General features: G+C 39.7%; 1 protein-coding gene across 2 annotated transcripts; it reads right to left on the reverse strand.

The window, feature by feature from the left end:
* Positions 1-2,715: 2,715 nt before the first annotated feature.
* Positions 2,716-17,768, reverse strand: LOC146583575 (SHC-transforming protein 1-like). Of its 2 annotated transcripts, none has more exons than XM_085273861.1 (14): positions 17,538-17,768; positions 17,260-17,310; positions 16,623-17,185; positions 13,518-13,588; positions 10,268-10,328; positions 10,050-10,169; positions 9,895-9,948; positions 8,357-8,408; positions 8,134-8,260; positions 6,343-6,526; positions 5,472-5,544; positions 5,152-5,248; positions 4,906-5,053; positions 2,716-4,820 (listed from the first exon to the last, which is right to left on the reverse strand). In XM_085273861.1, exons 3-14 carry the CDS (start codon positions 17,181-17,183, stop codon positions 4,656-4,658), a joined length of 1,713 nt encoding a protein of 570 aa, XP_085129987.1. In that variant the 5' UTR covers positions 17,184-17,185; positions 17,260-17,310; positions 17,538-17,768; the 3' UTR covers positions 2,716-4,655. The 2 variants fall into 2 exon arrangements, with proteins under 2 accessions (XP_085129987.1, XP_085129996.1); XM_085273870.1 differs by having other exon boundaries at positions 17,264-17,342.
* Between the last annotated feature and the right edge of the window lie 217 nt (positions 17,769-17,985).

Here is a 17,985-nt window from a genome sequence, read left to right on the forward strand (position 1 = left end):
AGTCTTGCTTTGCTTCCTTCCAGATCTGAACTCTGTGTGACTCTGATAACATTGAAACGAGGAACAATTTCATGCTCTCGTATTCTGGGCGCTTTTTATGACTTTAATTGTTCCATTAAGGCGCTTCAGGGTCTGGGAATGCTTTGTCATTTGAGCAATCTGTATGTGTGTGTGTGCAAAGTTAATGCCCTCAGGCTCATCAGCACTCAGGTTTATTCTGCAAAAGGACTTCAAGTTCAGGCTTTTATATTAATGCTCTGGATCTGAACTAAATCCACAGAACTTGAAGATTTTTTTACAAAAAGTTTATCATTTCCTTTTTCTGAGGAAACGTCTCGATATCGGTTCAAAGAACACACTCACACACATATGCACTAACAAAGGAAAGCTCAACATGTGCTTACACCATTTAAGGTAAAGTTCCTTTTGTTGGTCGAGCTGAATATTTAAATTACTCTAACAGTAAATCTTTCTGCAAGCGAAAACTCAAGGCCTCATGGGCTCATGTTGCGAGGTGGAGGGAGATCTCATGTCCAAGGGTGTCTGCATCTATTACTGGGGGTCATGTTCTTAATCAGATGATTGAATAATGAATTACAGCTTGACACAGTGGAGATTTTGTGAAACGTACTGGACATTATTCAATTATTTTAATTATTGGGTTCGAGGGCTGTAAAAGTTATGCGGTTGTGGACCACAACCCTGACTTTTTTATCATTAATTATTAAACCGATGGTTTCCTGGATTAGTTTAATAACTTTTTTGGTCAGAGCAAGTGATAAATTGGTTACTTATCCATTTTGTGACATTATATTCTTTGTCTTAACGGTCACTTTTAAGATTTTTGTTGTTGTCTAGTCATCCACAGTGGCCATTATGTATTAAGTGGTTTCCACCAGGAATTAGGTCCACCAGGGTCTTTCTGTGTGGAGTTTGCATGTTCTCCCCGTGTTTGCATGGGTACTCCAGCTTCCTCCCACAGTCCAAAGACAATGCAGTTAGTGGGGTTAGGTTAAGTGGAAACTCTAAATTGCCCATAGGTGTGAATGTGAGTCCGAATAATTGTCTTTCTCTTTGTGTTGGCCCTGTGACAGACTGGCGACCTGTCCATGGTGTACCCTGCCTCTCGCCCTAAGACAGCTGGGATTGGCTCCCACGAACCTGAAGCGAACGGATGTTTGGAAGGCTGGGACCAAAAATGTCTCAGTATTACCATTTAAAACCTCCTGATCATATATCTATTCAAATGTTGAATGTCCAACCTTCTTTTTTTCTAACTGAAATATCATCGGTGTCTTTGAAGTCACTTAAAATTACTGCCTTTCACTGAAAGTGCCAAATTTCTTTTTATACCAGAGTAAAAATATGCTTTTATCCTGCTCAAGAGTCCAAGAGTAGAGGGTTATCTATAGACAAACATTTCCTTTGTTCAAATTATCAACACCAGTCTGATAAATTGACTGTCTTGTACAGTTACACTCCGCAGCTTTGCAAGCTAGGGGCCAGAGGTCAAATGGTGACCTCGCAAGTTTGACAACATGTGACCCTCACCAGGCCTCACAAGTCTGAAAGAATGGCATCACACACTAGGTCATTGTTGTTTTTGGTGAGTTGTTCTGGGTGAGGTCCGTGTGACTCAGAGAGAATCCACATGGGCATGAGCGAAGCAGGAAAACCGCATTTCTTGGTTGTAAAATTATTTAATTTCACCCTTGTGACAGCATTCATATTAAAAGATGATATCTGATTTTTTTTGTTTGTTTGTTTGGACAGAGATGCATTCAGTCCCTGCCTGTTTACTGACTGTATCAAATGACGCAGATATCATTATTACATTTACCTTCTGCATAAAGTGTTCAGGAAAACACGGGGACAATATTTCAAGTGTGTTCATTTCCTGTTCTTTACCAAGAATTGTGGGAAGTTAAATGGCATGTAGGTTCTGTGATAACATCCAAAAGAGTTACCGAACAAAAGGCTTCGAGTGTTGCTGTTCTTTAGATATCCTATCAGTGTTTGTCGCTTTTCTCTCGGTTATTGGCAGAGCAGTTTATTTACCCATCAACCGCCAGTTGTTCCTCAGTCTCAGCCTGGCAAACAGTGCTGAAGGTGATTAGTGTGGGAGAGACCCTCCAAGTCTCTCTGAGAGGGCAGCACAGCCCCAAACAGTCCACTGCATACTTTGAGCATACAGTCATTTTCTTTTTACTACACCGAAATCTACAAGTGACAGGGTGCTGAAATCTGAGGGAGCAGCGCTGCAGTTGTTGTTATTGGCTGTTTATTACCAGCTATTTTCACTGATTTTTCAGACACATCTGTGTGAATATCATTAAAACAGACACTGAAATGCAAAAAGGTTTCACTCTTTGTATTTAGCTCTTGTGAATTTGCTTTATATTGCATATAAGATTAAATGGAGATACAGTTTTAGAAAACTATCCAGATCTATTTGACCAATCAGGGGAAAATGTGCTGGCATAGTATAGGATGAAGAGCTCTTGTAAAGACTGATAGCGCCACCTTGTGGTGTGAAATATCCAGTGAAACATGGATGCAGTGAAACATCCTTTTGTTTTCTTTCAGTAAAGAAGAAATAATTAGATATTATATGCAAAATTTTAAATAAAATGAAAAATCATAATGACTTTTAAGAAACACACATTGTGTAAAAATGTTGATTTCTTTATATTTTCCAAGTGGAAAGTAAGTTAATGGATTTATTGAAAGATCTGCAACTATACATGGAAATATAGTACATAAGGTAAAAACTTAGACAGCCGTTTTGTCATTTCTTTAACCAGTCTTCAGGAATAGTTCTCCAGGCTTCTAGAAAGGCCTTCAAAGCTCTTCTCTGAATATGTAATAATGTGTTAAATAAATACGCTACAGTGTTTTTGATAATGCGATTAATGGTTTGATATTCACACCTTTTGACTAGGATCTGATGTTCTGGGGTTTTCTTTAAAGTTGGGCTCAATTCTGTCCACTTTAGTCCAAATCATTTGAGGCCACTTATTTGAAATGCAAGGGAATTTTTTTTCTCCATGTTTCTTTTTTATCTATCACAATCAAAAAGCTGGTAGTGTTTAAATTTAGTAAACTAATGAAACAGAGTAAAACTCCCAAGGCCAAACCTAATCATGTTCAATAAAACAGCCAGAATCTTTAAAATTGTTGCACAAAGTTGCAATTACCATGCTGATCCTAAACATGGAGTTTACGAAATAATAATAATACATTTTATTGGCTCTTGCTTTCAAGCTTCACCATGTGAGCTCAGCCCATGAAGTACAGAAGATGAATCATCCATAACATCAACTTTTCTTCTTCTTCTTTTACCTTCAGAACTGCTTTAATTCTTCATGGAACCGATTCAACAAGGTGCTGGAAAGATTCCTCAGGGAGTTTGATCCATATTGACCTGATAGGATGGCATGCCAATATGATTCAAAATCACTATATGTACATGTGGACGTGACGATTTGTCAGCTGCATATCCACAATGTGAATCTCCCAATCCACTAGAATCTCGGTGAGTCAGCTGGTCGTATTATTCTGAAATAATAAGATCAGCCCATCTGACAAAAATAACCACACCACATTCAAAGTTACTTAAATCATCTTTCTTTCCCATTCTGATCCTCAATTTAAACGCCATCGTCATCCTGGGAATGTCTACATGCATGACGAAGGGGTTGGTGACTGTATGTGTATAACAACTCATAATTATGCAGGGTATCTAAGGTTTTTGTAGTAAATGGGGGAAAAAAAAGAAAATTTCAATACAACCAAGTTATTCAGTTAAATGTTATCGTGAATACAATGACATCTGAATGCTTTTAGCTTTTCTAAATTGAACAATAATGTGGGCAATGTTGTGAGGAACTGTTTATTTTGTGGTACAATCCCTAGTCACTCGAAGCTAATTCCATTAGTTTGATATCTTTTTGTTGTGGCGTGAATTGACTGGAACTCTTGGATGGACTGCAACACGATTTCAAAACAAAGTTCTGTTATTCTGGTTAGAGGTTTAACGTCACATAAATCACCAACAAAATCCGATTTAATCACTTGTGTAAAAGACCCAAAGATGTGTTTAACCACATGTAATGTGGACCTAAATGGGGCTTCTAGATACAAAGACCACTGCAGTTTCATATTCAGTATGCAACAAACAAGTGGGATGAAAAGTTATTTTTCTCAAGTTAAGCATGGAAAGTGGGAACGAAAACAAAAGAAAATCAAAACTAATGAGCACGAGACAAATATAGTATATAGAAAAGGATTTGGAAAGCCTGCCAACATTCTGGTTATTTCCTGCCAACACCAGAGACTGTGTTGAGACACTGAGTAAATAATAGCAAACTGCCTGAGAGCGAGACAGGATGTTCTGCAGGCCAAAGGCTGTTCTCAATACAGGCACAAGCAGTGACTTGAGAGTTTACTCAAACAAAAAACAAAACACACAGTAAATAATATAATGGGCAAATAATGCAAAATTGTCCCAACAGTTTGGAAAAATGATCTCACTGGAAATTATGTCCAGGGGTGCTCTTCTCTTGAGGCAGCTGAAAGTGTTTAAAGGTTTAAAAGTTCTTCTTCTTCTTTTTGTTGTTGCTAGGCCTCTCTGTGTTTCATCTCAAAAACCACTGCTAATTCAAGACCATGCATCTGGCAGTCTGTGAATGTTTGTGTGTTTGCAGGATCGGCTGTTTCAGGCACAGCTCGCTGCTTCCAGCAACAATGGGCATCTGATTCTCCATGTGGAATCGCACCAGGTGGCCAACGCTCAGAAACACCTGATCACGGGTCCGCACCTGGTCAATAAATGGAAAATATGCTTAAAAGTTGCTTTCTTTGTCTTCTTTAAACGATATTTGAAATCCACCAGCAGAGCTGTACCTGTCCATGTGGATCAACCAGCAGTAGGTGTCGCACAGTAGCTCCCTCCATACCGCTGAGTACATACTGACCAGCGGCAGAGCTGCTCTCTCTGACCAGGAAATCTCCACTACAGGTGAGAAGCGACTCCGCCTGCTCTCTTCCCAACCTGTGATGAAACAAACAAAATTCCACGGGAGAGAATGACCTTGGAATTAGCAGCATTTTGACGCATCACTCATAGTCAAACAGATATTGATTACCAACCTGCCGTGGAACCATCCTTCTTCCTGGATCAGCTTCTGGACCCGCGTCTCAGTGAGCAGAGAGCGTTGTTCAGTATTGATCTCAGACTGCTCTAAATCTGATGGAGATTAGATAGAGGAAGAAAACAACAGTTGAAAAGCAACAGCTTTAAACCCCAATTGAAGCACTGCTCACTTTATTTGATTTTTAATAACCAAGTTAAAGTAAAGTACAGTTTCCTCTGAATCATAGAGGCATAGAAGTCATAATTGTACTTGAGGGACACATGCATTATATGGACAAACTCGAAACTGGACTCGGATAACGCAGTTGATTTTCACCTGCAGGTGGAGCTGGAGTCTCATCTGTGATGGAGCAGTTCTCATAAAGGGAAACAGGCCGAGGGAAACAGACCTGCAATGGCACACCATGAGTCATACACACCAGACACATATTGTTGGCTGTGCACGTTTGAACGTGTGTGTGTGTTTAGGGGCAACTGCGCTGGTAACATTTTAGAGATGAGCAGTCATGACAGGAAATTATCATCTGGTAATTCTGGGAAGTGAAGAAAACTTGTGAGGTGATGTTTGGTGAGAAGTAGCTCAAGTGTTTCTCCTCTGGGATCAACCTTTGTGCTCAATAACAAGACCATAAAATGTGCTAGTGCACTGTGTGCCTGCTATCATATTTAATTATAACAACATCATTTCTATATTTCTTCACAAAAAAACCACGTTTTGGCTGCCATTTAAAAATGACCTTGTATAAGTTACAAAGTCTCCTGGAAAAGCATTTCAGCATTTACAGCGATTACTGCAAAGTAATCAGATCCAGCTTATCTGTTGGCTAAATGCTAAAACTTTTAGCCAATGCTAAGTTTGTGAACTTAGTCCATAGATGTGATTATAGTCTACAGTACATCCTATACAATATAAGTTTAAATAATGCAGTCTCATGCATTGCAACATAATATGTTTCAAATTGTAATGTGACAAGCTATGACATAACACTATCAAAAACTAAACTGTATTCATGCTAGTCGACCACTTTAAAAATGCTGAAAAGCACCAAGAGATGTGGTTTTAAGCTTTTACAACAACAATGGGAACTTTTCTTTCTGAACAAATTGTGTTCAAGGTCCTGTCCTTATATACACAAACTCAAGTGACTGTAAATTATTAGTGCTTTGGTGTTACAGGTAAGTCTTACCCTGTGAATGTTAGCATCTTCTTTGCTCTCCTCTTCTGTGACCTGAAAGTCTTTTATTCCACCTGGGTCTCCTGGGTTCACATTGTAATAGTCACGGTGTTCACTGAATTCTCCTTCCCGGTTTGCCTTTTGGTTTATTATTAACTCTTCTGGGCACCATTTGTGACAGATTCTCAGTGCCGGTCTGAATATACACATAGTGTTGAGGTATTGGTAGAAGGAAGGAAGGACAGAAAAGACAGATACATTTTAATATCAGATAAAGATACCCTGATATGCCTTCCCTTGCTAAACCATGAATTAACCGTAATTAATGACATTTTTTTGAAACCTGGGTTCAGTTTCACTTGCCCAGGCCTGATTACCGCCAGACCTGCTGAATCAACAAATCACCTAAATAGAACCTGTCTGACAAAGTGAAACAGGCTAAAAGATCTCAAAAACAACCGATAAACAAACTAATTTACATATATCCGGGTGAGATAGTGGTGAACCTTCCCAGGAGTGGAAGGCACACAGGCTCATCTCACATTTGCCAATTAGCATCTTGATGACCCCCAAGACTTTTGGAAAAATATTCTGTGGCCCGATGAGATAAAGCTGAACTTTGTGGAAGGTTTGTGCCCCAAACATGTCGGTGGTAGTGTAGTGGTCTGAGGCTGCGTTGCTGCTTCAGGAGGACTTGCTGAAACTGCTGGAACCATGAATTCTGCTCTCTAGCAGAAATACCTGAAGGAGAACGTTTGGACATCAATTTGTGCCCTGAAGCTTAATGACGCTTTGGTTTTTTCAACAGACCATAAAGTCCAACGCCGAATGGTTCAAAAAAATATTGATGGGTTATTCAAAGTCTGGACTTTCATTAGGCCAAAATGATCTGATTGAGATACTTAAGCATAAATCATGCTTGTTTAACATGAACAGTATGTCTGAATTAAAACAATTCTTCTAAGAAGAGTGGGCCAAAATTCCTCCACACCTCAGTTATTCTAGTTATCACGAGTGCTTGATTGCAGTTCTTGTCGCCAAGGGTGGCACAACCTGTTATTAGATTTAGAGGGCAATTACTTTTTCACAAAGGCCCAGTAGGTTCAGATAGTTTTTAGCCCTAATAAACCAAACGTATCATTTAAAAACTGCATTTTGTATTGATTATGGTTCTCTGTCTCATATTAAAATTTATTTGTTGATCTGAAGCATTTAAATGTAACAAATATGCAAACATCAGGACGGGGGCCAATACTTATGGCACTATATACAATCATACATATACACATATATTCAGCTATACTTATATGTACATATGAATTCACTCAGAGTCACTGACATAATAATAATAATAATAATAATAATAATAATAATAATAATAATAATGTATACTTTATTGATCCCCGTGGGGAAATTCCTCTCTGCATTTAACCCATACGCTCTGTGAAGCAGTGGGCAGCCATTGGGCGCCCGAGGAGCAGTGTGTAGGGATGGTAACTTGCTCAGGGGTACCTCAGGGTAGCTGTTCAGTGAATTTCGAACTCCCGACCTTTCGATCATGGGGCCACCACCACTATCCCTGCCCCATACAGTAAATACTGCATAATATTGTTTCTATATTTAATAGCAAATCCATAATATACTATAATATTTATGTATATATACACACATGCATATATATATATATATATATATATATATATATATATATATATATATATATATATATATATATATATATATATATATATATATATATATATATATATATATATTCACATATATACATGTAAGAGCTATAACCTGGAACTGGTGGACAGGACCGATGGTGTCTGGCTGAGAAGGTGGCGGAAGCGCGTCTCAAAGGCCTGACCGATGCTGTTGATAACCTCATTGGCTTGACCCTCGGGACACTCCAGGATGTGACAGGCTGCCATAGAGAGCAAAAGTCAAACATTATTTTCATAACAATCAGTAAATTGAAATTTGAGTGTAAGGCCAGCTCAAAGCAAACTCTCTCTCATACCTCTGTCATTGGCAAGGTCTTTAGCTACATAAGCAATGTAATCTGCCATGTCCTGTAAACAAATTGAGAGAGAAAAACACAATAAAAGGCATGATTATAAATTATAAATGCAAAAAATGACTCGATAGACTTTTTCCATGTGGAAAGCTCAATTTCAATTTATATTTTCACCCATTATTTTCAGTTAATGTTCATCCACGTGTACGCTTCGTCTGAAGAGTTCAGCCTAATACAAGAGCACAGTAAGCTGAATATGGTTCACCATAAAGCTTCTGTGTCAGACTGAATTTAATTCCCCTTTGCTATCTTTCATGTGCCCAAGCCAGCTGAGCAGAGGCTTAGAGCACACTACAAGATTAGTATGGTTAATTAATTAAAAACGGTGAGCTATAATCCCATCCACAGCTTTGCTGGTGTTGTCTTTCCCAGAGAGTAACTACCTTCTTATTTTCTCTCATCTTTAGTCAGTGTATATTTCTGCACATGATTTGTAGTGAATCTGTGTTTGAACTAAAAGGCCAACCAAAATGCAGTTTGACCTAGACAGCAGCTAATAACCACATGCCCTACAGACAGATCTGCATTGATTTTTATGTTCATTACACACATTTTTAGGGCACAGGAAATTTTCACTCAGGCCAAATAACTTGAATCCTGTCATGTGGATATATGTGCGCACAGAGGGAAACAAATTAAGAAGAATAGACCTGAGTAATTAGTCTGATAAGCGCTTGGCAAGGTGTAAAGATGATGAAGGCAGTTAGCTCTGATGAGTGCATAAGTCACAGCAAAGGATTTCATGATTTGTCGCCTTTAGCAATTAATTAGCACAAGAATTACATTCAAGAGTTTTACAATGAGCCAAATTAAGGGTAAAACCGTAAACAGACACATTTATTAAATGACTCAGACTTGAAAGAGTAATCCTTAAGAGAAAACTCACAAGCAGTCACATGATTAATCACTGCTACAGTTCTAGCAGAAATAACCCATCAAATAAAATCTTTTCTTTATATTTGCCAGCTCTTTTATATAGTACCAACAAGCTTTAAACACTTAAGGAGGTGGTTGTCAAACTTTTCTGGAAGGCTTCGCTTCTGAAACAGGCAAAACATTCACGTGACACACTCCCAAGAATGAAGAATCCAAATTAAATTGAACAAAATAAAGGTCAGTATACCCCCAGCACACTCTGAATGCTGGGGATAATATACTGTTGAATATCAGAGGTTCTTTGCATAAATCATATTCATTAAAATTAATCACAAGGGAATGTTTAGACATTTTTGCCAAAGTCTGAAGTTTCATTTGTAGCATGCTTTCAGATGCTGACCTTGTACCACTAATTAAAAGAGCAGAATGATCAAGAGTTGAGGCAGGAAATGATTTAATCCTCCATAAATGGTAGTACACCAATGCAATAATCAGACTAAATCAAATTACTCACTGTGTGTGTGATTGTGCTCTTGCTACCCTGTTTGTGTCCCTATCTGATCATCAACGTGTACAAGGGGAAAGATTTGAGAATATGAACATACTGAATCTCCACCGGAGGCAAATGAAATGGTCTGCATGGGGTGGTGGGCAATCTTCTGTGAAAGAGAAAAGAGGAAATGATACAATAGCATATAGGTTTGCCAGTAAACCTGACATGAGGCTGTTTTGATGGGGTTTAACATGCTGACACTGTCACCTGTAAGGACGAGGCAGCGATTAGAGTCATACTGTCGGTGGAGACAGTGAGGATGATCCTTCTTCCAGAAAACTGCAGGTTTGTCTGACCCAGAACAGAAGACAGTCCCTTGCAAACAGGCTAATGATGACAAAAACCACTGTTATTCCAGCTGAACGTGGCAGAAAGAGAGAGTGTGTGAGTATGAGTGTGTGCCTGTCTGTGTACACAAGCCTTACCCTTTTAGTTTTCACTGCTGTTTTGAGCAATGTCCTCGCACAAAGTCTGCTGATTGCCTCTCTGCACACAAACACATAGACACAGATCAGCATGTACATAAGCACATGCACACAGTAACACAGAGATACCTTTGTATGTGATCTGGTGTGCCCTGCGGACATGTGATGTGCATGTGAGAGGAAGAAAACTACACTACAGAAAGCACATATACATGCACTGCTGGAAGAATGTAACCAAATATACTTACTCAAATGCAATACTTTATTACTTTAGTTTTGGAGTACATTTAGTACACACAACCAAAAAAAAAACCCAACATATTACACAAAAGGTATCCTTTTATCTGCATGTCGCTGTGAGTATTTGATTCAAAAGCCAAACATGACTTAGTACTTGGTGGAGAAACCCTTGTTGGCATGCACACTGATAAGACATTTCGTGTAGTTGGTCACTAAGTTTGCACACATGCTCAGCATTTCTCTTCCCCCAATCTCAGCACTTTCTCCCAGTCCTTCTCTGAATCATCTAAATGTTCACTTAATACGAGCCTGTTCATGTGCCTTGTTAAGCATGTGCTGCAAGACTTCAATCCACTGCATATCGCAGTGTGTTCCTAACAGTGTTCTTGGTGACTGCGGTCCCAAGTGTCTTAGGATTATTAACAAGCTCCTCCAGTGTAGTTTTGAGCTGATTCACCATCTTTCTCAGGATCATCCTCACCCTGTGAGGTAAGATCTTGCATGGAGCTGCAGACCAGAGGCAACTGACGGTCATTTTAAACTTCTTCCATTTCTGAATAATCGCAGCAAGAGTTGTCACCTTCACACTGAGCTTCTTGCTGATGGTCTTGTACCCCATTCCATCTTTGTGCTGGTCTAAAATCTTGTCCCTGATGTCCATTGACAGGTATTTGGTCTTGTCCGTAACAAGATGAGATCAGGAGTATCCGTAATTGATTGTAATCTGTGTGTTACATGTGCACACAGCTAATCGTAGGAGCAAGAATTCTGGCTGGGTGATTAAATACTTATTTCACTCAATTACATGCAAGTCAATTAATAACTTTTTCTGAATTTTTGGTTAATATTCTGCAGGGTGGTGGCAGGAGAGAATGTGCCAGGCAGCATTGGTTAGTAGTCTGAATGATTACTTTGGAAATCAAGAAAAAGCGTTTGTGAAGACAGAGCCAAGGATTAAATGAGAAAGAAAGAAAGAAGAATGTTGAAAGAGTTGGTCGGTTGAGAAGAGGTACCAGATGACAGGAAATGGAACAGCTGTAGTACTTAGGGAAAGTCCAAAAAAGGTCTTTGGTGTATTCTCTGGATGGAGGATAGAGGACGAGGAGACCTGGTGGTGGAATGAGGAAGTACAGGAAAATATTCCAAGGAATAGATTAGCAAAGAAAAAGTGGGATATCGGGGAAATAAGAAAGTGGACAGCAGCACTGGGAGGAAAGAGAGAAGTAAAAAAAGGCAAAGGAAAAGGCTTATACTGAGTTGTATGCAAGATTCAAAAACTTGTATAAATTGGCAGAGGCAGAGAGATGGAGCTGGAAAGGATGTGCAGCAGGTTAGACAGCAAGACAGTGGTCAGGTGTGCAGCTGGAGGGAAAAACGGGTTCAAGGTTGGGATGGGATTACATCAGGGATCAGCTCTGAGACCTGAGGTTGCAGTGATGACGCACAGGTTGACAGATGAGGTCAGGCAGGAGTCTCTGTGGACTACACTGTTTCCAGACAACATTGTGATGTGTACTGAGAGTAGAGGGCAGGTATAGCGGATATACTGGATATTGAAGATAGAGCTGCAGGCAGGAGGAAAAGAGGAAGACTGCAGAGAAGTTTCAGGGATGTAGTGAAGGAGGACATGCAGATTGGTATGACAAAGGAGGATGGAGGGTGAGATGGAGGCAGGTGATCTGCGCTCCATCTTAAATGAGCTTTGGCTTAAAGAAGGTACAGTAGCGGCCTTTATGGATCTTTTTTTTTTTAACTGCTTTTGTTTGTTTCTTAGTTTGTTTTTAATTGTATGGCATATTTTCAATTTGCATTTGTGGACCAGGACACAAACTGTCTACACTAGCAGTGAGTTTCAGCTGCCCACACATGGATTTCCACTATAAAATCTGTGTATTGTCTATTTTTAATGCAGTGCTGCCTGAGGTCTTGAAGATCACACCCTTTCAATATTGGTTTTTGGCCTTGTCCTTCGCCAATGTCTCTCTGGATTCTTGGAATCTTTTAATGATATGATGAAATCTTCCAATTCTTTGCAATTTTGCATTTAGAAACATTATTAAATTGTTGTGCTGCTTGCCATTGCCCACGTGGTCTTTTACAGTGTTACGAAATCCTCCTCATCTTTATTTTTAAGAAGTCTAACTAGTTGCAAGATGTTGTTTTTGTTAATTTGCTTTTAGCTTTTTACAAATTCAGTTTTCTTGTAACTTATAAATCCTTCTTTTAAGGATAACTTGCAATAATCACTGTAGTGAAGAAAAAATTACAGAAGAACAACAAAAAAAAAACATAACTAGAATAGCTGATCACAAACTTCCATCTGCAGTGTTAAAGCAGTAACACTTCAAAATATTCCTGGTATGTTTCTTTTTTTAAATCAAGTCAATCTGAGCTGAGATTGTATCTCTGACGCTTGGGTCAGCGAGGGCAAAGCAAAAAAACACCCCCACGCGCACGAATGGAACATCCCACTACCTAGGAAGCAATGCTGATTTCCAGGAAGACCATTTTTCTTCTTGAAAACACATTGTAAGAATTGGATTGAGGTTTGTCTCCCTCTCTCTCTTTTAATAAGACTGAGGGATCATTAGGAGGAAATTCATCTAATTGGATTTTCTGCTCCATCATTCAACAGCGCTTCTGTAAACAGAGAGGGCTGTGTTATGGCATCCTGCACTAGGATTTCAATATCAAATGATGAGGAGAAAGCCCCGTTTATGAAATATTATACATTTAATTTGATTTCCCTCTTTGAAACATTTTTGAAATAAGCTACACATGGTTAGCTTGGCAAATATATGTTAAATGAGTTCAGGATAAAGCAATTTTGCTCACTTTTTTTCCTCATCTGTGTGCAAGCGAAACAGCACCTAATCCATATATGGCATTCCCCTGCAGTCAGGATTATGTTGCATGTATTATACGTTCATGTATTATATCATTAGATGTATATATTCGTATTTGTGTTTGTTTGTGTTTGTTAGAAAGGGGTGCAGAGAGGACCTCCTACCGTGTAACTTGCATTCTTGTATCAAAGTCAAGGGTTCTCATGGACTGGGTCACTTCCACACTACCCATGTACTAGAAAAACACAGAAAAAAAAACAATGGAAAAATATATTATAATAATAATACTAGTAATAAAAGTCTCAGGAACATCCAACAGAGTCCTGAGGACTCTGAGGTGCGCACTTTCAACAACAATTAAAATATATTAAAGAAACACAACACTCTTACAGGAGTCTGGTCACTTTTCATGAATTTTCTGTTATTGCATCCTCACTTTTAGTTTTTATGATGGAAGAAAATGATTCTGCAGAAAAGGTGAAAAGTTCATGAGCTGATTTGCGGCAGACAACATAGATTTACACATAGCTGTAACGAGTCAAGAGGAATGGAAATAACTGGGCCTTCGAGAAGGTTCCAGAAAGCTGATAGAGAGAGAAAGTGGTTTTATGCATTGTGTTTAAGTCATTTAAGTTCCATCCATGTGCGTTCTTAGAGTTTTGTGGCTGGGAATGGGAATTTTGTTTAAAAAAAAAGTGTAATAGAACACGTGAGACGGGATGGAAATGCTAGTTTGAAAACAATCAATAAATTAGATACGCAGAGCAGAAATTTAAAGTTCATATCCAAATTATGTCATTGTTTTCCTGAAATCGGTTTAACTTCTTAAGGAATGTATTCTGAAACACACTGGAGTTGTTGTTTTTGTTTGTCTGTTGGTTATATATAACCATGCTATTAAAATAAAGGTATTTTAGTTATTCAGAAGAAAGTACCCCAGGGTTCTTTAAGTGATGCTTAAAGAGATTTCACAGGACACTGAAAAACTAACTCCACCTTAACTGCTTCCACTGGCATTAAGAAGGTAAGCAGGTGGTGCTAATCAAATGCGCTTAATTAAATGATCATCTGGAAGTGTGACCACCACTAAAAAACCAGACATTTTGGTAGTTTGCTGGTCTGGAGTATTCAGCTATGTTAACACTATGTCACTCCAGGGAGTGGATGTCCCAGCAAACCTAAGAGCTACATCTCAGGTTCTACAGATCTCAGTTAGGATGTGAAACGTTAAAGTTCATGACAGTACAATTAGAAAAGGACTGAACAAGTTTGTTCTGAGTGATTGCCAAGAGAAAGCCTCTTCTCTCTAAAAATAAAATGGCAGCGTGGCTTAGGTTTGCAAAGTTCCATCTGCAAAAACCGCAAGACATTAGGGACAATGGCCAGACAAGTCCAAAGCAGAAATGTGTGGCCATGATGCACAACGACTGTCAAAAATCAAACACAGCATATCAGCAAACACAGCTCATACCTACTGTCAAGCACAGCTGTGGAGGGGGTGAAGATTTGGGTTTGTTTTGCAGCCAAAGTACCGGAACACCTTGCAGTCACTGAGTCAACCATAAACTCCTCTGTATAGCAACATATTTAGGAGTCAAATATGAGGCCATCTGTGCAACAGCTAAAGTTTGGACAAAATTGGGTGAAGTAACAGAACAATGATCTCAAGGACAGCAGCAAATCTACAACAGAATTGCTGAAAAAGAAAAGACTAAAAGTGCTGCAACAACCAAAAGTCCAGAATGCAACACAACAGAAAATGCTGTATTGGAAGCTTAAGAGAGCTGTGCATGAACGAATGCCAACAAACCTCAATGAACTGAAGCAACCTTACAAAGATGAGTGGGTCAAAATCCTTCCACAACAAAGACTGATAAAATCATACAAAACAAAACAAAACAAGAAGACCTCTGAAAGCATAAACCTCTGCTAAGGCAGCTCACTCTCTGTGCAGTATTTACTTTAAAGGGAATGTTGTACTCTGTGTATATTTATATTTGTTCTTAGTTTAAGAAGTTTGTAGTTTCTTCCATTTTAAAGGGAATTTTTCTTCCTGTACATGCTCGTTGTTGGAGTTTTCTCTGTATTATTGTAGGGTCTTTACCTTACAAATAAATTTTGTAAGGTAAGGTAACATTTAAAAATTAAAACTGAATGACAGGCACACAGTCCTTGGCGGAGGTAGTGATTTGCTACTTTGAGTTATTACTGCCCAAAACTAACCTTTAAAATCTTTGTAGCAAATTCTGATTGGAATACCCAAGAAATAAGTAAGTCTCAAGCTTACAAAAGCAAAAGCAAGATGGCAGTTTTAAGCAAAGCAAGTGAGCAGAAAGTAAAAGCTGTGACTACATTTTAATGTGCGACCTGTCAGCAGATTCTAACCATGCGACAAGTAGCCAGTACAATCTTTACAGTCTTACTTTAGCTTATTAGAATGCCAGACAACTCAGAGTTGAGGTAAATGTTGACATGTGTCTGACTGTAACTGAATTTATCAGACTATATAGATGTGAGGAAGACAGAGAAGCAACCAGGCAATATTCAGGCCATGTGCTCAAATACACTATGACGAGTCCCACTTCTACTGGGCAGGAAATTCAGTATCGCAGACCTCATAGGCTGGAGGCAGGATGAGTAAGTCCATTGATAAAAACCAGACTTAAATCAATATATGTATACATGGGTGGGTTGAGCGGGCAGAAGAAACATATGTGTGTGCTTGTTTATAGAGGTCAATCAGACAGTCCATTCTCATTTCCACCAGTGGTCAGCTCACAGGCCTGTGTGGACACACCTCTGCCATCGGGACAAGATGGGTTCTGTTCTAGGACAGCATGCTGATACTAGATATATTCACACACATGCATTCACACACATAGCAGGACTGAACTAGAGGGAAGCAGAGAGCTAGGATGAGTCACTACTGCCTACATAGGAGGCTCTAACTGAGGAGGGGAGTGACTGTGAGTGTGACGGTGTGGATAGAGCAGAGAGTGTATGCATATGTGTATTTTCCATGTTCACGTGTGTGTATTTATTTTGGCCGTGGCACTAAGTAAACAGTAATTTAACACTGCTGAAATCTGGCATATCTTTAGGTCATGACGACTTGCATAGTACAGAGAAAAGGAGCTTGCACAGCATTTTGGTAATTTCTACACACAAGGAATTTTACACACATTAACAAAATTAAGAATATGAATTACTTGGGCAAGTAAAATGTTGGTTTACTCTATCTGATCATGCACATGTGCAGGGTCAGGTACCTTGATGTGATGGTGAACTGCTCTGCTTCCTGTCCCCACCACTGTACGATCACCTTTTGCAGAGGAAATCTTCACACAGCACAGACCACCTCTGTGATGTGAGCAGGGAGGATATCCAGGGGTCCAAGGAAGGCTTGCCATCCGTTGTAGGGTGATAGGTCTTTTTGTGCAGAGCAAAGCAGGGTGAATTAGATTTTGGCCCGTGGATAGGGGAGCGTTGAGGGAAGCGTGAGTGCAAAATCTCTCATTACTTCCTGAACCCCACTCTGTTCTGGACAAGGGTTTGTCAGTAGGGGCACTGATGCTTCTGCCTCTGGCTGTGTCTGTCTGTCCTTTTAGGCCTTGCCGGGAAATAGGGCTTTGCAGTCGGATGTTGGCCATGCGGGGGATGAAATCCCTCAGGGTGGATGGTCCGTGGTGTGTAGTAATCCCAAGTCCCAGCTGACTGAATTCAGAGTCTAAGCAGAGGTCCTGCTTCAGGGGCAACATTCCCTGGGGGTTCTCCTCCAGAGATGTTGGAGAATCGTTGCGCAGTCGACTGTATTTAGTACGCTTCAGCATACCTGTAGAAGATGAAAAAGAAAGTGTCAGAATCAAATCAGCCGCACTGTGATTTTCATTGTACTGATTAAGCGACCTGCCTGGTAGGAGTCCCGTCTGTGATTTCAACCTGGATAAGGTTTGCTCTCTCATAATCAGGAAACAGAGCAAAGGAGAACGCTGAAATAAATGTAAAAAAAAAAAAGGAAACTTGAAAATTCAGGTCACCATTAAGGAATTTTAACTAAAGATTTTGGTAAAAGGAGATGAAGAAATAACATCAGGTTTCAGGAGCGTCTGAAAACTATCTTTGTGTCGGGTGCGCTCTGTCGTCAGATCATTTAAAGGGAATCCTGCTGTGCAGATTCAACTCACCACTGTAGGACTCTGGGATGTCCTGTTAAGTCTAGAGTCCAGTCTGCTCCACTCTAGTCATGCAGAGTACAGCCCCATCCTACTGACCCACACACTTTCTCAGTCAGTTGCCAGGCTCCCAGCTTCACCTTCACATCAACTTTCCTCCCCTCTGTCTTTTCTTTCTGAGGCGCAGCAGGATTGTGCAGCGTGTATGAATGAACTTTCTCTTTTTTTATGAATGAGATCTCGCTCACTTCCCCTGTCTCTCTCATGACGCTGCATGCAGATGAATGTGTGAATGGAGCAGAGGAGAGATTGACAGACGGCCCCCAAAGGCTCTCTTTCTCCTCCCTCACCCATAAACTACCATCCAATCACAGGCAGGCAGGGTGACTCATGCTGTGCACATACACACACACACACACACACACACACACACACACACACACACTCACACTCAGTATTA

This window comes from Mchenga conophoros, linkage group LG1 (assembly GCF_057382185.1).
Source record: "Mchenga conophoros isolate Kocher_MC1m ecotype Shallow Benthic linkage group LG1, M_conophoros_male_GT1.1, whole genome shotgun sequence".
NCBI classification, from domain to species: domain Eukaryota; kingdom Metazoa; phylum Chordata; class Actinopteri; order Cichliformes; family Cichlidae; genus Mchenga; species Mchenga conophoros.